This window comes from Corapipo altera, unplaced genomic scaffold, assembly GCF_003945725.1.
Source record: "Corapipo altera isolate COAL_440 unplaced genomic scaffold, ASM394572v1 2b, whole genome shotgun sequence".
NCBI lineage: Eukaryota > Metazoa > Chordata > Aves > Passeriformes > Pipridae > Corapipo > Corapipo altera.
The window spans coordinates 15,087,306-15,113,291 of NW_020884874.1; the positions used below are offsets into that span (position 1 = coordinate 15,087,306).

General features: G+C 38.1%; 1 protein-coding gene and 1 long non-coding RNA gene across 3 annotated transcripts in view; both read right to left on the bottom strand.

Moving 5' to 3' along the window:
* The window catches only part of LOC113942836, a 36,825-nt gene extending 12,506 nt beyond the window's left edge, over window positions 1-24,319 (bottom strand). Inside the window, exons 1-3 of one of the 2 annotated variants that reach the window (XR_003526075.1) lie at window positions 24,283-24,317; window positions 3,131-3,190; window positions 2,269-2,304 (exon numbers count right to left, since the gene is read on the bottom strand). This is a non-coding gene — a long non-coding RNA (uncharacterized LOC113942836). Of the gene's footprint in view, window positions 1-2,268; window positions 2,305-3,130; window positions 3,191-24,282 lie in introns of both variants that reach the window. The other variant, XR_003526076.1, reaches the window with a different exon arrangement.
* A 193-nt stretch (window positions 24,320-24,512) lies between these two features.
* The window catches only part of LOC113941222 (triadin-like), a 37,874-nt gene continuing 36,400 nt past the window's right edge, over window positions 24,513-25,986 (bottom strand). Inside the window, exons 7-8 of the mRNA XM_027632385.1 lie at window positions 25,192-25,254; window positions 24,513-24,520 (exon numbers count right to left, since the gene is read on the bottom strand). Of these exons, the coding sequence (XP_027488186.1) occupies window positions 24,513-24,520; window positions 25,192-25,254 (71 nt within the window). The remainder of the gene's footprint in view (window positions 24,521-25,191; window positions 25,255-25,986) is intronic.

A 25,986-nucleotide genomic window follows, 5' to 3' on the forward strand; every position in this document is an offset into this window, starting at 1 on the left:
CAACTAGAAGGTCCTATAAATTAAAATTCCCATTTCTGTATTTTGAGAGGAAATAACTAATGATTTTAATCACAAGCTGAATTACAGATTGTCAAAAAAATGTTAGTTAATCCTTCACATCTGCCACTGTGTTATTGCAAAGAAAAAAAACATGGCTAAATCAGGAATGTAATTTTGAGTTCTTCCCTCCAGTCTTTTGAGAAGTTCATAAAAGATGCATAGACTGTCTTGTGAAACAGAATGAAAACAAAATATACTTTGCATGTGTGCTATTGTTTTGTTTACATCCATTTGAAACCCCACAGCAGATAATTATATCCTAACTTAGTTATTATCACAGCATTGTAATTACTTGGGGTGCTCACACCTCCTTCATGGACATACGTAGAAGACCTTGAAGAAAAATTTACTTACTATTACTTTCCTAAGTGCCAGTTCTGGTAGAAATAAGAGATGCAACTGGCATGTTCTACAAGTGTCAAGCTGGATTTAATACAAAATTACAGGACTCTTACAAGTCCCTTCTGAGCTCTGAGATAGAGCATGATGGACAGTGAGACTTTTTTTTACTTTTTTGTTCTTAACATCCATGAAAAGAAACTAAGTTAGGATCCTTTTTGTTCTATAAAGATTTTTCTTTTCATTAAAATATTTAATTTCTGAGCAACTGAAATAATTATAGTTGAGAAAAAATAAAATTAAGGGTATGTTTTGTCAGAAATTTCTTTATTTAATTTTTAAATAAATTTTCAGTAGCATTGAAACAAAACCTACCAATGTTTTAAACTTTCTTTTGCAAGAGTACACTTTTCAGTTTGTAATTGACAAATTATTTAAGTGCTAATGACTCTACATATTTATGAACTAGTTTCAGCTGCAAATTTTATGATGGAGCTGGGACATTTTGCTGTGACAGCTGCTGTGGAATTCTGCCATGAAAAGCATCATAAAATGGTTTGGCTTGGAAGGCACATCTAGTGTGCCTTAAAGTCCATCTAGTTCCAACTCCCTTGCCAGTGGCAGGGACACCTTCCACTAGACCAAACTGCTCCAAGCCCCATCCAACCTGGCCTTGAACATTTCTAGAGATGGGGCATCTACAACCCCTCTGGGCAACCTGTTCCAGGGCCTCACAGCAAGATACAATAGAGATACACAGAGATACACAGTAGAGAGTTTGTTCCTAATATCTAATCAAAACCTTCCCTCTTTCATTTTAAAGTCAATACCCCTTGTCCTATCACTGCATACCTTTGTGAAAAGTCCCTCTCCAGCTCTCCTGTAGGTCCTCTTTGGGGGCCCAAATTAACAGATCCTTTAAGACCCGCTTACAAACAGGAAGTTATTTCACTAACAGACCATTACTTGTAAAATAAGTCTATTGAAATTTTTATTCAATATTCCTGCCAAATTTGAGTAAGAAGCAAATGTATAAGCTTTACTTGATTGCCAAAAGAAATCTTTTAATAAATTGCTGCAAAACCAAGGATGGCAGGAGATTAATCTGCCATTCGTGTCATGGATGGCATGGAAAGATCATACATGGAAAGTCAGTGCATTCTTTAATCATGAATTTGAATGAGATTTTGAAACCCCATAGTTTTTCTGTATTTTTCCTCTACACTATACTTTCAGAACAGAGAGCTGACGAGATGAAGTCTTACCAGAGAAACTGTCTTACTATCCTTACTGTGTTGAGGTATTGATGCTTGCAAATTTGTAGGAAAGGAAGACGTAAGTGCTCCTCTGTTAACGATACCACATTCTCAGAACATTTTGTGGTTATTTTTTCAGAAGAGCCCAACTCCCATCTCTCTTCCGAAGTCTCTGAAGTCTCTGTGTTGGAATCAGAAGTAACTAGATAGGCAGGGCCCTTGTACATTTGTGAAGACAAATTTGGTGGTCCTCAACATGTTGAATTCTCAACCTTCTCAGCTCATTTATGGAAATTGCTGCCACTGAGAGCACATTTTGCTGACACTTCAATTTGACATTTCCTTTCCTAGGAAACTTTTGTTTTTTAAGACAGTGATAAGGAGGAGGGGAAGGCAAAACTGTCAGTCACAAAAAAGAGTGTGGAATTAAAAGTAAGACAAGAATGGATTTAGAAAGTAAGAAACACATGAAGTCTAAACATATCATTTTTCAATTATAAATGGTGTAACTGCTTTCTTTGCATTTTCAACTATTCAATAACTATTATTTTTTGATTATTGAAATGTACTCTTTGAAACTGCATGGCATATAAAAGAGATAGTAGTTTCTTACTTTTGAGTTCTTTGGACACAGCAGCTTCTTTTTTATCTGTAAGATAAAAAAAACCAAACCAAAAACACATATGCATGAAACATAGAAAGGATATAAATAGACAAAAAACTACAGTGTGTACTTTAGAGGTGAAACAGCTTATTTGCTGCAAAGTGCATCTGAATGATACAGTGACTCAATTCAGTTCTGTTTCTTTCATGGTACAGTTACACTAATTTAACCTTAAGTGTAAATACAACAAAATCTGTGTGAGCATGAACAGTTTTGTTTAATTTCTGTATTGTAATCCCTGAAATTTGACATGTGGTTGAGTTATCGTGGTTTTTATGTACTGACTGAGCTATAGTTACTCACCATGTGTACTGTTAAGATGTGCATTGTTAAGATGCATAAATGCAAGGGAAGATGAGCTAGGAATGTAATGAAATGTACTGTCTTAAAGATCTTAGAATCATACAACTGAGACCTAGTTTAGAAGACTTCCTACTTAACACCTTTGGAACCTGGAGAAACTCAGCCAGTCCTACATATGGACCAGGTAAATGTAGGCAAAATCTGTCCCTGGTTGATTTAAATAAAATTTAAATGACTTAGCTATATCAAAATGCAGCATGGCCAGGAAGTCTACCAGAAAGACTTAACTAGGCTGTTCAGTCTCTCTTCACTTAAGGTAGTATTTTTGTGCCAATTTTTGTAGGACTTTTTTTCCGATGGCTGAGAGATTTGGAATCTTTACTAAGGAGATATAAGTGGGCAGAAATACTCAGCGATAGCTTGTTCGCTATAATCTTTGCTACCTCAGGGCTTTTAAATGGATATAAAAATCATCCATTTTTAGAAACATACTTGGAGTCTCACATACCTTTTTCATTAGTCTCACTCTTACAACTAAGAGATCTTACAACTTAGGTCCATGGAGATCCTGTGAGACAGGAGCAAAGGGGTGCATAGAGCAGTGGTAGAAGTTACTCCCCTGGGTGGTTATGAGGACATTAACATCCTCTCTAATAATCTATAGTGTGTGGAATAAAGGCAGAATAATGCTTATGTCCACAGCATATATGAAGGACAAATGAACTGTGCTCTTAAATACTAACACAACAGGGTAGAAACTGCCAAATTAAGTTGCCTGCAAACCCAAGACTATTCCATTACTGCTAAAAATATGAAGTTGTTTCAATTTCTGTTGCTTCCTAAATTGCTGTGAAGAAGTTGATATGAGATAAGGTAATGCAAATGACTATCAAGTAGTCTAATAAAAAATCTTGAAAAATTTGGAGGAAAATATATTTCTACTTGGGCAAGATGCTGCTCTGAACTGAAATGTTTCTAGGTTAATCCTCTGCTTCCCCTAACTCTCTGTGAAAGCATGTTTTGCAGGCATAACTTCAAAGCATGATAATTATCACATTTAGATGAAATTAATCATGAGGCAGCTTTTAGCCATGTTATCTGGCTGAGGAGCCTATTGAAGCCTTCAAGAAGCGCCTATAAGTTGCCAGATATGGAAATTTTGAAAGGTATATATTGCAGTGATATGAATCATTTATCAAAATAATCTTCTATTGCTGGAGGTTATAAAAAATAAATAAATTGACAGCATCGTTTACAATAACAGACTGGATCTAAATAAAGCCCTCAGGTTCTTTATTTCTTTTTTTTTTTCATATAAGTTATCATTTATTAGGACAATGTACTTCCTTATATTTTAAAACCATAATTTATGTTCAAAGAATCAGCATGTTTTCCCATTGTCTGAAATACATGACATATAGTAAATTCTGAGTAAAAACTGGACAATTTTTTCCAGTAAGAAAATTTTATAATTTAGGGGGTTTGGTGTATTTTTGTTTTGTTTTTAAAGTGAAGAAAAATTAACAAAACCCGATTCCATTCACACATATTCATATGAAAATGTAAATATTTTTACTCTTATGACATTCTTTTCAAACCAAGGTGCCTAACATTTGATTTCTATAGCTATATTTAACCATCTAGGTTGCGATGATTAACAGAAAATTGTGCAGAGGAGGTTTTGTAGGATCTTGAATCATAGAGGTTCCTTTGAAGGTATATAGCATTTACATCTACGCACTTCATATTTGAGTGAAATAAATGACCCGGTTAACAGAAGGAGGGAAAACTGATCAGAACTTCCGAAGTTCCTAAATGTTGTTACCTGCTATAATGCAGCAATATCACATAACTAAACAACTCAAAGGAAAACAATACCAAAAATGAAGTGAGCAAGGAGTTAATTTGTGCAACTTAAGACAATGAGCATTTTGTCTCATTCACTTTTACTTTACACAGGTCTAGGGTTTAACTTTTAAACTATGGGAGTGTGGTTGGGGAACGTAACTTATATTACATCAGGTTTTAATATTTATTATGTCTTTTTCTTAAAAACAACAATAAGCTCTCTGGCCTCTTGGTGGGTCTGATTTTTCATGTTAGTTAAGAAGAGGTATTTCCAAAACAAATTAACTTATATGCAAACACTAGTATTGGACAACCTGTGAACATTATCTTGAACACATCAACCTAGAAATACCAATCAACCTAGAAAGTATAATCTTCAGACGTCTAGGTTATTTTCTCTTTAAAAATTTACATCTGAAGCCTGGTACAAGAAAGGCAAATGCGTGACATGAGAATGATTATTATGTTTCTCAGAAACTGTGTAATTTCATTAGGACCTGTATAACATGTGAACATCAGTCTGAGTGCTCTAGCAGCCTTGACCAGTAGTACAATCAAAAGCACTGTAGCTATCCTTCATATTGGTGACAGAACTATTTGATATCCAACAACAGGGCATGCATTTTATTTTCAAGAAAAGCAACATTTCTACAACAATGTAAAGCAATAAAAACCCCAAACCTTTAGTAGACTTATAATAGAAGACAAGACTTCAAAATCTGATGCTTTCAATAATTTGGTGCCCAAATTGAAGCAGTCATTTTTTCAGAAGTTTTTGAGGACATGTTTGATATTTAGGTCTTCTTAAAGGTCTTATGTAAACCACACAAATACTGTGCAGTCCAAAGTTTTGGATACCTCTTAGAACCCTAGCCATTACTTTTTCTTGAAAGAACATGCAACAGACTTTAAAAGGCTAAGCACCACAGCTGACAAAATTGTTTGTCAGCTGCGGAGTACTGTGAAGCACCCTTTTCATTTTACAGTTATTCTATCGAGGTGTTTGAAGGCAGTTATATTCTGGTCTATATTATCAAAAAGCAATCATGTTTCTACAAGCTCTCCTCTTCTCAGGTGAATGAACAGGTTTTTCTTTTATTGACTCTTGCAAAAGAGTAAAGTACAGTAATACTTAAAAATTATTTTATTAAAAACCACCAAATATTTAAACAAATATGATCTGACTTTGTTCTTATTTATACAGGTTAAAAGGATCAATTTTGAATTCAAACTAAGAATAAGCACATATGTATCTCAGCAGAACAGCAAAGGAGTATTTTATTTTTTTGCCTCTTTTTAGCACATAGCTCGATCTTTTCCTCAGGCCTTGTTCAAAATTCTTTTGAAGTAAACTAGCAGTACACAGTAACTGCAAATGATATCTAAACTACACATGGGACAAGAAAAAAAATCTCTCCAAGCTTATATAGTGCCTTTCATGACAGTGAGTCCCTAGGAGGTTGGTAATAAGCTATTAGACAAGAATGCCCCAGTACTCTGGTACAGAGTGTGGTTGTTTGAGTTTAAACAAACTTCCAAAATGGAATATTTCAAACACTACTCTGAAGTGAATTCGAGATCTGGCGTTCATGAAACTTTTACACCTTTTTTAGCAGTAGATTTATAATACAGTGTACACTGTACATTTCATTACAGGAGATCTTTGGCAGCTCCATACAAACTATATTTTTGATATCTAAAAGAAAGTTATGGGAAATAAGTGGGTCTCAAATTGCACTCACTTGAAAAGCTTCTCTGCACCTTTCCTCCTAAAAATCTCTCAAACACATATAAGAGTATTAAAAATCTTAAATTAAAAGTATTATTCAGATAAGTGAATATTTCAGAAACAGTATAGTGATAGCTCAGATAATGATACACTATTTAAAATATGTGGCTAAAACCCCTCTTACTCTTGGAAGCATTATCGTTTATGTTGTATATAAACCAACCTTTCTATTTGGAAGCTTCCCAAAGAACACGACAGTAATACCAAATTTACAAGCAGAAATTCATTTCAACACCAGTGGGAAATCACAGTGTCCAAACTGAACGGTAGCTAATATCATTATCAAACATAGTGTAACCCAATAGATTCCTCCACAGATGATCTGGACTAAGTACCAACATCTTGGAGAATTACTAGATGCCTCTGAAAGACATGATTTACTGAATCAAAAACTAAAGAGAAATTTAAGATATTAAGCAGTTACTAAAGGAGAAATTCTCACCCTAAGCCTCAGCTAACACTTTTTTACTTTCTCTATCTTTAATTGATGATCACATACTAGAATGGACTTAATCAAACACCACTGACTGGCTAATGGTCTATATGTACCCACAGAAAATAAGTTGTGCAATGAAGACGCCTCACACAACGTGACCATAGCTCTCAAAGAAGAATGTTCCTAATAAGACTCACACAAATCTTGCATCATTGCTTGGCTCTTACTGTTTATTTTGCCTCAGGTATTCAATTCATTTTGTGATTAAAAGTGGGAGAACAAAAAGAGAAGAGGGAAGAAAAATGAACAGAAACTTCAAGAATCAGAGAGAATTGTGTTGAAAACAAAAATAGTATTTTCCAATGTCTTGGAACCAAAATTGTGTTATTTTTCCAGAAAAACATTATTGACCAAAGCACAATTGAGTGCCAGCTTTGGGAGCTTGGTTCTGGCTTTGCAAGTGCAATACAATAACAGAGCTTTTATGACACCACACCTTACAAGTATGACAGCTAATGTTCTCCTTACTGCCCTGGGCAAGAGTTCAAAGAAGAGGAAATAAAAATCGTAGCAGGTGGCACCTGATGTCTGAGAACTCCCATCATGTGAATGGAAAACATAATTAAAGTAGCCTAAAGACCAGCCTCAGTACAGTCTGTTCCCAAGCTAGCAGATGTGCCAGAATTTAAAAATAATTTGTTAAGTAACAAAGTTTGCTGTTAATGTGATTTACAGTGCTAAAAGAGGAAGACACCCCAGATAGCTGAGCATTTTGAAAAATAAGCTGCTGTTGAGCACATAGTAATTAAAAAAGCATTCTCAAACTTCCTATTAAAATATACTGTGGTCTAACATTTCTGGTTTTCATTTACTTGGAGTTCTTAAAACTGCTTTTCACAATACAACATTGATTTCAACTAATATTACAACAATTCTGAGAAGCGTTCAATTCTGAACTGTCTTTAAGAATTTCTTACCCAATTGCTTTTTAATTTACATTATTTTTGATAATTTTACACTAATTACATGGCATTACTGAAATTATTTTCACCTTACCACATCTAAAAGTTTTTGGGAGTATTTTCTTTATTTTGACTTCAATAATTTCTGAAACAGATGCTCACATATAGGTGTGTTTTCTTGGAATATCTACCCATTTAGTTGTAATGTCTCCATTATACAATAAAGATTTCAAAAATTCCGTATTACATAGAATTAAAGCAGTATTTTTTCTTCTTTTCAGTGGAATTAAAATCTAGGAAGGCTCTATCAAAACTGCTTATACCGATGTAAGATTAAATTTTTAACATACTTCCCCAAAACCCTAAAATTTGATGTTGGCATAAAAGAGCTGTTTAGAAATATCAACATTTCTCCCACATGCAAATTTCTGTGTTTGCACCAACACTTGATTTTGTTCCCTATCTTAATCACTGAGCATAGTATTGCCATATTCTCTGTGACAACTACTGACAAGAACTCCTCTTGTCTTTCCAAAATATAATTTCTTGGTAAGCCTATGAAGGGCACTTCGCTGTACCAATGAGACTGAAAATATGCACAAGGGAAAGTAAAGTACTGCTGTTTCAGAGCTGTTCCTGACCCACTTGGCTATAGCAGTAAACTCTCTGACCAAAGTTTAAATAATTTCCTTTGAGAATAACTTGGGAATAACAGGGAAATTTATTGGCAGGGGCCAGCAAGCCTTGAATCCCAGACTTCAGGTTTTGCATTTAAATCTCTTGTCTGCAGAGATTTCCCCATACGAAATGAGGAGAAACTGCAGATAATGTTATTATAGCTGGGTAAAATGGGAGGATGTGGAGCTTCTGGAAGTCAAAATCAGATTTCCCTAAGCAACGTGAGACTGGACTATAAGAAAGAATTCTTAAATGTACTGATAACCTATGTGGTATATAAAGTAGTTTGAATAATGTAGGACTATGAAAAAGAGTTAATTAACTATCATTCCTCTGTTGTTGATTACCATAGAAAACTTGTGATAATACTCCAAAATTTTGACAGATCATTTTCCATTGAAGCAGAAAAAATTAAACCCTTCCATCCATTCTCTGTGAAGGGTGCCTTCTCAACTCATCATCACCTCTGTTTCCACCCCATTCACAGTAACAGGCTTTTTGAAACTTCTATGGTGTGTCCAAGTCCCTTCTGATTAACCCTTGTGTGTGTTGCTTCTCCTGTGTGCTATCTCCTGGCACCATCCTGTCTATCACCATTTACAAATCAGCTCTATATTCTGCAGAGCCAGTGAGTGCCTACAAATCCTGAATAGCAGAGCATCAGAGTCAGGTAGCAGCTTAAAGTTCATTGAGATTTCCAGTAAGTGGTGTGGCAATGCACATGCGTGAAATACTAAATGTTACGTCAAGCAGACTTCCCAAGATCATTAAAAAGTTCACTTGATAGAGTAAAAGATAAAGCAAGTAGAGGAGGGATGTGAGCGAACAAGTGATTCAGTTACAGTAAAAAAGTCTGCACTTTGGGAATGGCCACTTTCAACTGTACCAGCGATTCATGGTTCCACTAATTGGTGATTTCTCCTTTCTACTTTGTACTTGCTGGAATGGACTCAGTCTTCCCCTCCACAACCACAGAACAGGTGGAAACGTGTTCATGTCCACATTAAATGCTTGCTCATGCATGAACAGTATCCTAGCTTGTATCAGAACACCTGCGGCCAGGGCTAGGGTAGTAATCATCCCCCTGTACTCAGCACTGGTGAGGCTGCAACTCAAATCCTCTGTTCAGTTTTGGACCTCTCACTTCAAGAAAGCTATTGAGATGCTGAAGCATGTCCATAGAAGGGCAATAGGGTTAGTGAAGAGTCTGGAGCACAAGTCACATGAAGGGCAACTAAGGGTGCTGAGGTTACTTAGCTTGGAGAAAAGGAGGCTTGGGAGTGGGGGGAGGGGGATAGACCTTATCACTCCCTACTATGACCTGAAAGGTTGCAGCAAGCGGGATGTCGATCTCTTCTCCCAGAAAACAAGCAATAGGACAAGAAGAAATGGCCTCAAGCTGTGCCAGGGGAGGTTCAGATTTGATATTAGGAAAAAATTCTTCACAAAAATGGTGATCAAGCACTGGAAGAGGCTTCCCAATAAAATGGTTGAGTCATCATCCCTGGAGGTATTGAAAGAAGTGTACATGTGGCGCCTGGAGACATGGTTTAGTGGTGGAGTTGGCAGTGCTGGGTTTAAGGTTGGACTCAATGATCTTAAAGGTGTTTTGCAACCTAAAAGACTATGTTTCTATGTTCCATTTCCTTCTGTATTCATCAGACATGGTTTAAAAAAGTAAAACTTCTGGACCAGGAGATCACAGTCATCCACACACAGGAAGCTCTAAGTGCAGTTAATTACAGAAACTGCAGTCATTTAGGGAAAAGGTGATTTTTTTTATGCAGTAAATGTGAGTAATAACATTATTTCCTAAAATTTAGGAATCAGATATTTTCCTGGAATAAACTGTCATTTGAATTACTGCAAATATTATAAAACCAGAACATTTTCTTCAGCATTTTTTATCTTTTCTTGAAGCAGCATGGGGGATAGACTCTCTAATTTTTTCTTAATAAAGCTCAGCACCAATATTTTTTGAGGGATTCAGAGGAGAAGTTTGGGATTTTTTGCAGTCAGAACAGGCTTTTTTAAGTGTATGTCTGCTATGCATCCTTGTGATACTTTCTGTACTTCTCAACATATTTCCATTTCTTTCTTTCTGTTGAATAGATAGATGTACAGATGGCATCTATAGACATTGTCAATAGGATGAAGATATTTTTCATATTTCTGAACACAGATGCAGTCAACATTCTCACTCTGATGAAAAGGAGATCTTAAATAATGAAATGTCTGTTCGTTCATCTTTATAGATGACACACTACTCTAATTACACTCTCATAAGTGAATCAGAATCTATGAGAAAGGAACCTCATGCAGAAAATATGGCAATCAAGCTAAAAATCAATGCTGTTATAGCCACAGTTATGTAGGGCTCTTCTGTTAAAGAAGATTTGCCTGTTCTATTTTCCTAATCATTCAATTATACTTCATCTGACTTAGTCTCTCAGAGTTACATATAGCAAAGCCACAAAACTGGCTCTGTTTCTTGGAAAACATGTTAGGAGAGCAAACATGGCCATTGGGAACATTTATTGAAAGGTTAAACAATTGTAACTGAGACTGAAGTGTAAAGGTTGCCCTGTTATAAGTTAGGAATACCTCTGATTTATGAATCTTTCTAGGGGAAAGGTACACAAGAGACTGAAGTATACTTTCAAATCAGTGACATGAGTGTCTTTATCCAATAACTGCTCATCAAAATTTGCTAAAGGCTTTTAAAGCTTCATTTCAAGGTCAAGGGAAAAATTTCTTTTTCTTTCTAAGAGTAAAGCAAAAGAAAGGAAAGAAAATCAGTCTGATCCCAGACTCTGAGTATTCCTATTGACTGACTTTACCTGTGAGTCAAGCCTTCAACTTGTTGATGGAGCAACAGTAGAAAATAGATAGCACTGCATAGCTATGCCATTTCAACCTGTCTGATGCATATGTGCATGGATGTTTAACACAGAATAATTATCCTAAATATCAGGCCTGCTGACTCAGGTGCACATCTTATTCTGAGGACACAAAATTTTTCCTTCATTAAAAGATTAACTTTGTGTTGTTTGAGGCATAGGTATATTCTAATCCTGTTATTTCTGGATGTGACTGGAAAAATAAGCATTACATTAATCCCCAGAACAACATAAACAGGGTTGGGCTAATAAATTAGATTCTTTAATTAAAACTATGCCACCCAGCAGCTTGCGCAGCACAGGTAGTTCATTCTACATATTTGAAAGACCAAACGCAAACTGTTTATTTGGTTACCTGTGTGGACTTTAGATTGAATATGTATCACCTTCTAGCTTGATTATTTCTAGCATCATATCTCCTCAAAAAGTTCTTTGTGAGATTGACAATACAGTCTCAGAAGAAATTGCCTGTCAAACACTGAAATGACTCCTATGCTTTACTCAAGGAAGATTTTCTTGCCAACTCATCAAAAAGTAAGTTAGTAGTATAAGCCCAAGCCTCCCCCCTTTTATCTGTATTTATTAAAGGGTTAAAATTTCTAATTCTTTCCCAACCAGATCTTACCAATATAATTTACCAATTGCCTTTCTCACATCGCTCCCTACTTTGTGTAGTCAAACACAAAACACCAGATCTGGACTGAGCAATACTCAGCATAGCCTTGAAAGCACTCAACTCCCAGTAGTCAGCAAATGGGCCACTGCTGTATTTTCATTGGAGAGTTTTGTGCCCACTGGGAGAAAGGGAGGAGCCTTGAAACACTGTCATCCGAAAACAACAGTGAGTTCCGTGGGGGTGGACTACTTTTCTTTTCCTCTTCTTCCTTTTGGGGGAAGGGTCCCCATTTTTTTTTCAGCTTTTCCCGTGATCCGATACCCCAGAACCACCCCCCTCAGCCCCCCCGTGCGGTGACCGCCAGAGCCCAACAGCACCCCCTGCAGGCCACGACAGAGCACTGCAGGTTCTGCACCTCCAGTGATCCAACAGCGCCCCCTGCTGACCATGATTAGAACCGCGCTGAAGGATAGAGAAGTATTCAGACTGTTTCTTTTGTTTGAAGGGGACTTTTTGGGTACAGGACTATTGTCTAGTTGGTTTTTTTGTGTTCTGTTATTGTCCTTACCAACATAAATATATCTTTTAATAAAGGATTGTTATTTCTTCTTTTTTCCATACTTCCTCCATTACAGCCCCTTAATTTTGGATTTACAATTACTGAGAGAGAGGAGTTTGGTCTATCTCATAACTCATCCTCTTTAGCAAACATTTCAGTCTTGTCAAACTGAGACAATTTTGCAGTCAGATACTATCACTGGCAATCCTTGAACCTTAACCTGTCACAATTTTATTAATAAAGATTAAAGATTCTGTAAACTGTTAATGTGAGTCCTTCACAGACACTAGCAGTTGCTGGTAGTGGGTAAAGGTGTGGAGACCCAGGAGGGGGTCTCTCTTTTTAGCATGTGACCCTGCCTAAGTCAGTGAAACCTACCTCTGATCTGATGAACTGCTCAGTGTGAAGTTCCCATAATGGGACACTGACAGACTGGTCAGGTACAACGGTCTCAGCTTTCCTGGGGCACTGACAAACTAATCAAACATTAGGGGTTTAAGAAAATCTCCTCTTTTCATGTGACAGTGGACAAAGATGGGAAGGGAGATGTAGTTTCCTCTAGTGAACGAAAGAGGAAATCAGCCTTTCACTTAAGAGTCACCACATCAATTGCAATGAAGACAGTCTTAGACTGAGTCAGTTCTTACTGCCAGGTAAAGAAGAGACAAGGGGAAGACAGGAAAAGCTTATTTCTAACTCTTTCTCTCTTTGCATTTTGTCTAATTTCTAGCTCTTGAACACTGAATCCTAATGATGTCCTGGAATGACACAATTGTTTGGTTTTGTTTTGGTATAAACAGTGCTACTATTCCTGGCTGAAGACCTCTTTAAACTCTAAAGAACTCTTTTAACACCATAGTGACCTTTGCAGCCTCTGTACATTTTTACAAAAGCAGTTTGGGGGCTCAGTTCTCACAGAAAATCAATGGGAATTATGTACCTGGCCTTCTGTGACGTGTTTGTAAATCCCACCTGGTGTCATGCTACACCTTTTGACACACTTTGAAATCGTGTTGTTGATCACGATGATAATGGAGAACAGAATTCAAAGTACACTGAGTGCTTTGAAGTTTCAGTGTATGGCATATTCAAACTGCCATTTGTCTTCTTTCAGGAAGAGACTCTCTTAATAGGCAGTCATATAGAATCCATGGGAATTGCCTTTCTGCTGTGTTTGCATCTCTGCTGGATTTTTTGCCTTGTTGCTCACTGTAACCCTATTTTTATTCTTCTGGTTTTATCTCTTTGGAGAGATACAATTTGATTTTTACTAAATAGCCCTATCTGTCTTGATGATTTCTGGAAATTCAACTAGAAAAGCAGACTTTTCGATTTTCAAAGGAAGATTAAATACTTAGAGGATGACTACCGGTCATGTGTTCAGCTTACAAAAGTAAAGCAGAAAAGAATTTCTGTTTTTCCAATTGTCTCCAGTTGCATTCCTACACTGACTCTTCAATGCATTCTCTTTTAGCTTATCGTGTATCTCTGAGGATACACCTCCATAATGCTCAAGGCTAGAACACACCATCAGGTTATCTAGTCTGACACTGTTGTCAGAGACTCCTATATTTCAGCTAGGCAACTTTTCAGGTTGATCTGTATCTTCCATTAGGTAAACAATCATCTTCTGCAGACAGAAGGGAAAGCAATATCCACTCTGTGCTGTGGTAGTTTATCACTCTTAGTGTTAAGAACATGTACCTCATTTTCAGTCTGGATTCAGTCAGCTTCAGCTCCCAATCATTCATTCTTGTTTAACTCTCCCTTACTATATTAAAGGGAGCTATTGTAACCAGAATCCTTCTTTTTTTTTTTCTACAAAGGTGCTTAGTATCCACAATAACAAAGTCACCTCTTTCTGAAGAGATGAATAGAATAGTTTATTCTTCTATGTGAAAAAATCCTTAATTTGTAAATAATTTGAGTGACTTTTTTCAGTTTTTTCTCCAATTTGGACATGCAAGTTCAGTCTCTTCAGTGCGCTGTACACAGGTGATGCGTGGCCATGGTCAGTGTTTCCTGTTACAAGACTAGTAATTTCATGGCTGTATGAAAAATATCAACCTCAATTTGCCATTACCTTGTCAGTTTTAAAGTTACTTTCCAGATATAAATGTAAGTGGCAATATAACTCACAAGGCAGTAGGGAATTGGGCCCTGAGGTTAGAAAGACTATATTTGGGTGTCACGAGAGAGCATAACTCAGAGTAATGGGATAAAATTAAGCAAGGGAAAATTTAGTCAGACTGGAATGAAGTATTTCTTAACTGTGAGATCTATTAGGTTGTAGAATAATCTTCTGTGGGAATTGATGGAGGCCTAGTTACTTTAGACATTTAGAACTAAACTTGTGAAAACACTTAAAGATATTCTGTCAGGAATTATCCTGCATTGCCAGAAGGAAGGATCAGATGACCTAGTAGGTCATTTTCATCTCCAGTTTCTGTGATTTTTGTTGTACAAAGCCCCACAAACTGGCAATTTTTATCAAAGTCAAGAGATGCCACTAAACCCTGTGTCAGAGAAAAAAGAGTGAATTACATCATTTGCTGGTAACTGTTCAGGAATCCTAATCCAGTATTTCTGTGGGCCAGTAAAAACAACCGGTTCTGAGGGCTGCATGCATAGTTTGTGTCTGAAAGAAGAAGAAGCATCTACTAATGGAAAGTATCAGGGTAAACAGCAAGTGAGTTATGAATAGGATCTCGGAGAAGAGGAGTAGGAAAGAAAAAATCAGAAGGGACCTGACATGCCTAATAATGTCATGAGCAAGTTATTAGTCAGGAATGGATCAACCTGAAGTAGAGTAGATGAAACCTTAAGCTGCACTCATCCAGACGGGAAAATTGGATGGTTTGTATAGGCTTTGATGTACGGGCATTGATTCATATAATTCATATTACCAATTGAAGTCATAATTAAGATGAAACCAAAACCAGGGTCTTTGCTAAGGGTTGAACAACAACCCAAGTCATGATCTCTACAGAAATATACTAGTGGACAATGAGTCTAGCAGAGAGAGCTGTAAAAAGAATATCGGTAAATAACACATTAGAGAAGGATCACACAGTTCTAAGGTCCATAAGTTGTTTTTCCTTGTTTTTTGTGTGTGTGTGCTTTAAAGTGGTTTGTTCCTAAATTTGCTCCCCACACATATAACACACAGCACTCCCTTAATTATTGTTTTTATTCTTTCGTCTGCATGAGGAATCACTAAGCAGTTCATTGCTTATTATTCCTGTTGCTCAACTTTTGCATTTGTCTCTTCTCCTTATCTCTCTAAACCTACCTGCAAATAAAAAACAACAGGTTCCTGTACTGGGTTTGGGTGGGATGGAGGAGTTAGTTTTCCTCATAGCAGACTGTATGGTGCTGTGGTTTGGATTTGTTGTTCAAATGTTGTTAACACATCAATGTTTTGGCTATTGTGCTGAGCAGTGTTTGCGCAGCACCAGAGCCTTCTCTTTTTCCCACCCTGCCTGCCCCTACTGGAGGCTGGGAAAAGGTTGGGAGGGGACACAGCCGAAATAAATTCACCAAAGGTGTATTCCCTACCGTATAATGTCAAGCTCAGCAATAGGAACTGAGGGTAGAGGAAGAACAGGGGAAGGGTGACCTCTGCTCCAACTGGCTGGGCATTGGTCTGCTTGGCAAGGTGGTGATTGCCATTGCATCACTTGTTTCTTTCCTCTTTCTTTCATTTATTAAGCTGTCTTTGTCTCGACCCATGAACCTTTTCACTTTCGCTCTTCCTATTCTCTTCCCGTCCTGCTGGTGGGTGGGGAGTGAATGAGCAGCTGTGTGGGTGTTTAGCTGCTGGCCAGGATCAACCCAATATAGTGCCTTTTCCTCGTTAAAAAAAAAAAAAGGGCAAAGAAACAGTCAGACAGGGTTCTAAACCTCTCAAAACTCTGTACCTTCTACATGCTGTAGCTGTCATTCTGAAAACAGGTCTGGCCAATCCAAAATACATGATAACACTTATATGTGCACCCAGTTCCTCATCAACACAGTAGTGCTTAGGCTCTTTTGTTCTGTTTTCAGAGTTCCATTTTGTCCCTGTAAGTAACCTAAATTGAGACAGCCTCTACATCTCACTGGCTATTGCAGATGTTATATCGGGGCTTCTTCTGAAAACACCCATCACTCCGACATCTGCTGGCATCTATCACATTAGGGAACATGAGGCACAAAGCAGTGCCCAAGCTGGGCTGCTTACAGCTGCTAGCCACTCAGCTGGAAATACACTCTTGGTAGAGGGCAGGGTAGAGTGAGGAATTTCAAACTCTGCTCTTGAGAGACAACAGAGACATTTTCCTACGAATATGTGCAAGTACAACCCCTTTGCTCAGCTGAAAAATCTGAGATCAACATTTGAATCCCAGATTAAACATTCAATCCATTGCAGATGGATGATCCCAAAGCAGTTCAGGCACTGTGATGTGCACCTACTTCCCTAGATCAGTGGATTAGCCAACTATGTTTTTTTCTGAGTATTAACTTATGTCATAAGTTAATTTTTACTTTTCTGGTAGTAATACTGAAAGCATTTGCATTCCAAAATATTTCTTCTGAGAAGAATGTCACATTCAGATGACATTTTAACATATTTATAGCCATGAAAGCAGCAGGATAAGAAGTGCAGGGAGAAAAGTAATAGGTTCATCATTTCATCGGAAAACTCTTTAAATAGCCTCATTTGAGAGCAAACAACAAAAAAACCCCAGGTATACAGGTTGAAAGAAAAAGATAATTTACCACCAGGTGTCAGTAGTTGTTTTTTTATTATAATGAAAGGTTTAATATCAACGCTGAAAAGGTAGCGGTTAAGCCAAGGAAGTCACAAAATTAAATGGATTTTTTTAATTGTTTTTGAGACCAGGAGTTTAAAAATGATCAAGGGAATTTGTCTTCCTACCTGTATAATAAACAATAACAAGACACTGTCAGTGTATAAATTTATCTTTCCCCTCCATTTTCTATTAAATCATTGGGGTTTTTTTTCCGAATTACACTGTCCTTTAAAGAAAAGAAAGTAGGGTTGATGCTAATGCATCTGTGATCAACTCATGCAAAAAGTCATTGGGACCTGGTAGGTCTTGTTTATTTTTGTTTGATCACCTCCACTCTGCTCTACCTATGTAGTACTAACATCCTTCCTCCAAAGTATGATTAAAGATAGACCTTCCTCCCAGCTACTTGATCTCACTGTATGACAGGGTAGCAAGAACAGCCTGGTTAACCCGGTTCTGTGGCAGTCATAAGTTTCTGTTTTCAGCTTTTATGTTTAAGATTTACTTTTAGATTGTTTTCTTCATGGCTGCAGAGGGAGTTCACTTGATTTTTACAGTGACATAAATAAAATGTACCTCAGCATTTGTAACTTTAAACCCCCGAGACTTTTCCTATTCAGGAGGCAAAGATTTACTCTATATCTAAAGAGAAACATCACCACTCCCCTCCTCAGCTAACACTGACTGGTGTGAAACATATGACACGATCTCATGCGTCACAGATACATCTATACCATACTCATATCTTCATCAATGATCTGTATGAAGGGATCAAGTGCCCCCTCAGTCAATTTGCAGACAATATCAAGTTGACCAGGAGTGGTGATCTGCTTGAGAATAGGAAGGCTCTGCAGAGGGATCTGGACGGGCTGGATCAATGGGCCACGGCTGATGGTGTGAGGTTTAACAAGCCAAAGTGCTGGGTCCTGGGCTTGGGTCACAATAATCCCATGCAGCACTACAGGCCTGGAGAAGAAGGTCTGGAAAGCTTCCTGGTGGAATAGGACCCGGGATTGCTGGTTGATAGTGGCTGAATATGAACCAGGAGTGTGTCCAGGTGGTCAAGAAGACCAATGACACCCTGGTCTGTATCAGAAATAGTGTGGCCAACAGGACGAGAGAAGTGATTGCCCTTCTGTACTTGGTGATGGTGAGGTGACACCTTGAAACCTCTGTTCAGTTTTGGGTCCCTCAGTGCAAGAAAATCATTGAGGTGCTGGAGTGTGTCCAGAGAAGGCCAATGGAGCTGGTGAAGGGGCTGGAACAAAAGTTTTGTAAGAAGCAATGGAGGGAGCTGGAGTTGTTTAGCCTGAAGAAAAGCAGGCTCAAGGGGGACGTTATCACCCTCTACAAATAGAAAAGAGTTGATCTCTTTTTCCAGATAACAAGCAACAGGGTGAGAGGAAACAGTCTCAAGTTGCACTGGGCTGAGGGAGATAAAAATTTCTTCACTGAAAGGATGGTTAAACATTGGAGCAGGCTGCGCAGGGAAGTGGTTGAGTCACCAAACCTGAGTATTTAAAAGGTATTTAAAAGATATTTAGATCATAAAATCATAGAATCATAGAATCAGCTGGGTTGGAAGGGACCTCTGAGGTCATCAAGTCCAACCCTTGATCCAACACCGCCATAGTTACTAGACCATGGCACTAAATGCCACATCCAGTCTCATCTTAAAAACCTCCAGGGACAGAGAATCCACCACTTCCCTGGGCAGCCCATTCCAATGCCTCATTACCCTTTCTGTAAAGAATTTCTTCCTAATATCTAACCTAAACCTCCCCTAGAACAGCTTAAGACTATGCTCTCTTCTCTTACCTGATAGGTCCCTGGGAGAAGAGACCACCCCCCACCCGGCTACAACCTCCTTTCAGGTAGCTGTAGAGAGTGACGAGGTCTCCTCTGAGCCTCCTCTTCTCCAGGCTAAACAACCCCAGCTTCCTCAGCCTCTCTTCATAGGACTTGTGCTCAAGCCCCTTCACCAGCCTCTTTGCTCTCCTCTGGACTTGCTTCAACACCTCGATATCCTTCCTGAACTGAGGGGTCCAGAATTGGACACAGTGCTCCAGGTGTGGCCTCACCAGCACTTAGTACAGGGGGAGAATCACTTCTCTGGTCCTGCTGGCCACACTGTTCCTGAACCAGGCTAGGATACCATTGGCCTTCTTGGTCACCTGGACACACTGCTGGCTCATGTTCAGCTTCCTGTCAGTCCAAACTCCCAGGTCCCTCTCTGCCTGGCTGCTCTCCAGCCACTCTGCCGAGCCTTTAGTGCTTCAGGGGATTGTTGTGGCCAAAGTGGAGGACCCGGCACTTGGCCCTGTTGAACCTCATCCTGTTGGAATCAGCCCAACTCTCCAGCCTGTCCAGGTCCCTCTGTAGAGCCCTCCTGCTTTCTAGCTGATCAACACTCACCCCCAACTTGGTGTCATCTGCAAATTTGCTAATGGTGGACTCAATCCCCTCACCTCAATCATCAGTAAGGATATTAAACAGAACTGGGCCCAACACTGATCCCTGGGGCACACCACTAGTGACCAGACACCAACTGGATGCAGCACCGTTCACCACCACTCTCTGGGCCCGGCTCTACAGCCAGTTCCTAACCCATCACAGAGTGCCCCTGTCCAAGCCGTGGGCTACCAGCTTTTTCAGGAGTATGCCATGGGAGACGGTGTCAAAGGCTTTGCTGAAGTCCAGGTAGACCACATCCACAGCCTTCCCCTCATCTACCAGGGGGGTCACCTGATCATAAAAGGAGATCAGGTTGGTCAGACAGGACCTGCCCCTCCTAAACCCGTGCTGGCTGGGTCTGATCACTTGTCTATCCTGTAGGTTCCGTGTGATTGCAGTTAGGATGATCTGCTCCATAACCTTGCCAGGCACTGAGGTCAGGCTGATGGGCCTGTAGTTTCCCAGGTCCTCCTTCTGGCCCTTTTAGTGGGTCAGTGTGACATTCGCCAACTTCCAATCATCTGGGACCTCCCCAGTGAGCCAGGACTGTTGATAGATGATGGAGAGCGGCTTGGTAAGCTCTTCCACCAGCTCCTTCATCACCCTTGGGTGGATCCCATCTGTCCCACAGACTTGTGGGGATCCAAGTGGCTCAGCAGGTCGCTAACTGTTTCCTCCTGGATTACAGGGGGTTTATTCAGATTCTTATCTCTTTCTACAAGCTCCAGAAGCCAGTTGTCCTCAGGACAACCTGTCTTGCTGTTGAAAACTGAGGTAAAGAAGGTGTTAAATATCAGCCTTTTCCTCGTCTTTGATAACTATATTCCCGCCCATGTCCAATAAATGTGGTGCTTAGGGATATCATTTAGTGGGACTTGGCAGAATTGTGCTAACAGTTGGACTAAATTATTTGGAAGGTCTTTTCCAACCTAAAATAGTCTATGATTCTGTGATACAGGCATCCTCAACACCAGATGTACAACCACCGCAACCTCGTTCCTTGATTTAGAGAGGAGCTGTAATGTTGCTTTGTAAGGGCTTGTATGTTCTGTTGGAGGCATGCACGTATCAGCACAAGATACAAATCAAATTCACGCTGCCTGATCTGAGTGGATCTGTACACCAGAACTGCTCAGGAAGGTACCTACATTTGATTCCCTTAAAAGGTTTTTCACTGACGTCAGAACCTAGGGATTCTTGAGCACTGGTCCAGCTGATAAGGCCTTATGCTTTGTAGCAAAAACGTTTTCTTCCTAAACATCAGTTGCATTTGCTGATGTCTTTGTTTTATCATTAGGGAAATAGTGAAGGTGTATAAAAATTAGGGTTCTTTAATCAGATAGCTTTGGTTTAACTTTCAGAAGATATGTATGAACAGAAGATAAATATGTGAATAACTGGCCTGGATTATATGTCTGTACCTGAATTTCCCTGTGGGGAAAGTGGAGAGAAAGACACTGACTGTCTTTCTAAAGTGTTGCTAAGATTTACTATCAAAAAAATGCAGGAATAACAGGAAGGAAAGATCATCAATGACAGCTGAGCAGACCGTTAGTTAGGAAATGGTATGATGATCCAGGCTGACATTTTTATTGCTTTGTAAACTCATTTATTACCCATGTTATTAGTTCTGAGAATCAAAACAAAATGGGAAAGGAGTTGGCAGCAATGAGATTTAAAGGTTGGTGTGAACATCATTTCTAGGAAAGCTGATACAGAAGGAGCAGAGAAGTTCCAGATTGTTGAGTTTTTGGGAAAGAGACCATCAGAAACATTCTGCAAGTAAACTATGAGTGGCTGAATACATCAGTCTCTGGATATTCATTTTCATGTAGTATTGGACAACAAAGCTTTAACAGAGAAGGCTCCCTTTCTCAGTCAAATTACAGGCTGGACCCCCCCAAGCTGATGTGTCCCAAGCACTGGGAGAGCCTGGCAAAGGCTTGTCTCTGCTGAGCTGTAACAAGCCTCTTCACAGGGATTTGGAGATGCAGCTCCTTCTGTATCCAGAGTAGCACTGGAAAGATTTTTGTAAAATGTTTTGAAGTCTGACTGTGCCAGACCCTTGTGTCTGATGATTATGTTTGTTCAAGTTAGACCTCTGAGTTTATAACAATGGAATTATCTATTTTTCAGAACAATTAACACGATGCTATTGTATGAGCTGGAGGTTGGAGGATTAATGTGGTTTTATCTACAGTGCACTTTTAAAAGCTAATTAAGAATCATTCAGTTCACTCTGTACTAAAGACTGAGAACATTTCACGCTAGATGACTCTTGATCCTCTGAAGGAGCAGAAAGAGAGGGGGAGAGAGAAAGAGGAATGGATGAAGAGAGAATTGTAGAAAGAATGAGCTGGTATTCAAATAAACAAATACGTCATAGGGATGCAGTTAGTAGAAAGCAATAGAAAAAAAGTAATTCTGGTAACACTAGAGATAAAATTGTCTCTTGGACCAAAGGGCTAATCTAAACTATTAATCTGAAATATAATCAGTATTTGAAATTACAAGTTTTCCTTGTTAAAGGAAGAGAGATGAAAAGGAATAAAGAGAAGTGCTTCTCTAAGCCCATTGTTTTAGAGTTTAGAGACATGTTTAGAGACATGTTTTTGTCTCCTAGTGTTTGCAGAGTATCTCCTCCTTCTCCTCTCTCTCTCTTGTGCCTGACATTCTGGATATGGGGAAAGCCTCATTAATGGGCCTCCTGTCAGAGATGGGTCTTCTGGGAGAAGTATGCAAGCATGTGGAGCAGAGGTGGTACTTGGGTGCCAGAAGGACCCTGGAGCAGAAGGAGCTGCCTGCTGGTACAGGGAAGGATGTGGGTGGTGGTGAGAAGACAGCTTGCCCCGCAAGCACCTGGGCTTCAGGGATTGTAGGTGCCAGGGGAAGCAAAATGAGGCACAGAATCAGAGATATACAGAGGTAATGCAGAATTTGAGAACCAGGGCGAGGATTTTATTTTCCATACAGTGGTCTCTGCCTAGCCTTTTAAAGGTAAGAAAATTGAAAGTTGTTTCCTGCTTTTGGATGCTTATCTATGCTACTGCTGATTCAAGCACTTGGAGGTTCATTTTCTGTCTCTGTCCAAAGCATGTAAATACTATCAGACATTGAAGTGCCTCATTTCAAAACTGGGCTATGCACTATTATTCTGTTGATCAAATATGGTAATTATTTCAGGTTTAAAACCTTTTAGGGATAACAATAGGTGCTGCCAACCAAAGCTAGAAAGTACACATGCATTCAGAGCAAGCTGAATGAGGAATAACAGTAACATGTGTACTTAGGATATATTATGGATTACCATCCTCTTACACAAAGGCTAGTAAACTCTTCAAAATGCAGCAACCTACAGAGCTAATAAAAGGGATAGAAATGTGCGGATGTCTCGGTTTGTCTAATTTGTGTCTTTCTAGCGCTGGTAGGATGACTCACTGGATTTAGCAACTGCTTGTGAAGATGAACATATTAATAACTTTATGCTGTAGCTCTGCCATAAAATGTAATCTTTTACAATTCTGTATTCTCAAGTGAAATACAAGCTTAGAATCAGAACAAAATTAGAAAAGATATGTGAATTGCCAGCTTATTTTCTTTTAAAACCTGTGTTTATACATTTAAATATGCAACTTAACTTGGAAAAGAGTATTCCCTTTCTACGTCATCCCTTCTCCGGTGTGTACAACTCCCTACTATGAAAGACATTTAAATATAGGACTACCAGGATAGTTGTCCAAGGTAATTTGTGTAGGTTTATATTGTGACAAAACAGCAAGTAGAATCAGTGTTTCTAGGTATTCAGATGATGACCAAACCACTAAACTGATCATTTTTTTTCTCTTTGATTTTAATGAGACAGTTTCACAGATTGTGTAACTTACTGGAGATATCTTTGCATTTGTGCATTGAACATGCTTGGAAATTTACTGAAATAATGGGAAAAAAATTACAAAATTTTTAATGTAGACTAGACCCAAATGTTGATTTCTAATCTTATGGAAAAATCTATCTTTTTATGCATGACAGTCAATTATGTTTAGGATATTCACTAACACTAACTTTTAAAAAATTCTTTTCTGAGGATGAATAAAGCCTCAGAAAGATAACCATATATTTTCAACCACATTTAGTGGTTTGATATGTTAATGTTTCTATTTATTACTTAAGCTTAAAATGAGCTATATTTGTAAAATAATTCATGTAAAAGCTATGCTCGCCATTCAATCTGTTAATGCCATGTACCCTTTGAAACTACTTAGGCCTTTGATTGATTTAATGTATAAGTAAAAGCAGTGTTTCTAACATTTGTGTAAAAATCATAAACTCATAGAACTGAAAATTACATGTATTATATATTTATATATATAATATGCATAAAATATGTATATATGTCACATGCAAAACCACAATATAATATAATATAATATAATAAATATAAACATATATATCTATATAAATATACTGTGATATATCTGCATCTATGTATCCATATCTCCCACTTGGATTCTTAAATGATAATGAATTACATACACCCTTATCTCAAAGGCTTAAAACTTGAAAGTTCTTACACTAAATAGTCAGATATTAACTGCAGAAAAAGTCCAAGTTCAATTTCTTACCTGTTTTTTTAATTTCAGGGACAGCTGTCTTCTCATGAGTTTTCTCTTTTTTTCCTGTTTTTTCTAAGATTTAATTAAAGAAAGTAATTTGCTATGCTAGAACTCTGAATCATACACTCAAATATGTAGTCAGTCAAGTCCTGTTGGGCACATGCTGAAAAAAGTGTGACTTATTTGGGAGTTTAGTTCAGATTATTCCCTTATAGCATTTGCAGCCAACTAGCCCCAGATCAATCAGCTGAAAATGAAAATTAATCAGTATGCATCAACTATGGATGATTTGGACCCTTAATAATTCATCAAAGGCTAGGTGAAAATCATCAGTGCATGACTGTGGTACCTTTTAGCTTAAGCTCCAGTAGCAATGAGATCATTAAAAAATAATGAATGACTTAAATATTTTCACATGAAACAAGACCTTAGTGGATTTCAGATGCTTCCTGGGAATGAATGATCAAAATATTATTTAGATGGATATCATGGCTTTGAGGTTTGGTCACTGTAAGTTTCGATTCTGATTCAATAAAATAAATAAATAAATCAATCTAACTCACTTTTGGAAAGTGATGTGCCATGAATCGAATGATATCTTCCATGAGTTTTGTGTATTGCAGTATCGCTATGTCCTGCTATATACAGACTCTACTAAATTGTTTAAAAAGCCTATAAATGGCCACCAAACAAGACATTTTATTTGTCCAAAAATAAGTTTGGAAAATATTGGATGCTGAACATATCAGATACTAGATACTGAAGAAGTGGTAACATGTAAACAGTGACTAAGCAACTAAGAAAAGGACAGTACAGAGCCAGAAGCATAGGATTAACACATCAGAAAACAAAGAGAAATGAGCCAGGAGTGTGAGTAAAAGCTGAATAAGGTCAGTGAAAAACATTTCCAACTCATACCTTTCATCTTTGTTTCAGTCCTATTCCTTTTTTCATCGGTCTTCTTCTTTTCCTCTTTTCTCTCTAAAAAAGGAAATAGAAGTTCAGTTGACTATTTTTACATAGATACACACACACAAATGTGTATGTTTGTATGTATGTATACATTTGGGATGGGACTCCTTCTCTAACTGCAATACGTTCTAGATTTGATAACCTGGTCACTTACTACCAGCAGCTCAGAAGGACAGCTTAATACTCTGAGAGTGAATGTGGTGCAAAGGATAGAACTGGAATAAGTATGTACACCAGATTATTAATTAAGTAACTACTAATTCAGGAAGTTATGCCCATTAACATGGTGAAACTAAGAGTTTTTTGTGGTGACTCAATAGCCACGCGCCTGTTCTGCTTCTTTTGTAAAGTCTAACTGAGTGGCAGCAAAACTTGAAAGTGGTACTTGGGAACAAGTGTAGAATGCCATGATAAGCCTGCATGTACAATATATCTTTATAACACCTTTTATGAATTGAATCTTTGAAACTATCATTACAAGACTTCACTTTTTCACAGAGAGTTGCTGTTAAAGTATCATTACAAAAGAACATGACTTGTTCTTTTAAAAGCATCTGCCTCTATTTTGTCAATTAACTGAACAACAGTAGAAATAAGGGGAATATTTTTCCTTTTTTTACAACAAGCTACAACAATTTAATTACTAATTTCATTAATGTTTTTAATTAGAAAACTGAGAGTTCAGTAGAGGATATGAGGAAGCTGTAATTCTTACTTTTCCTTTGGGAAATGAATTCCTTT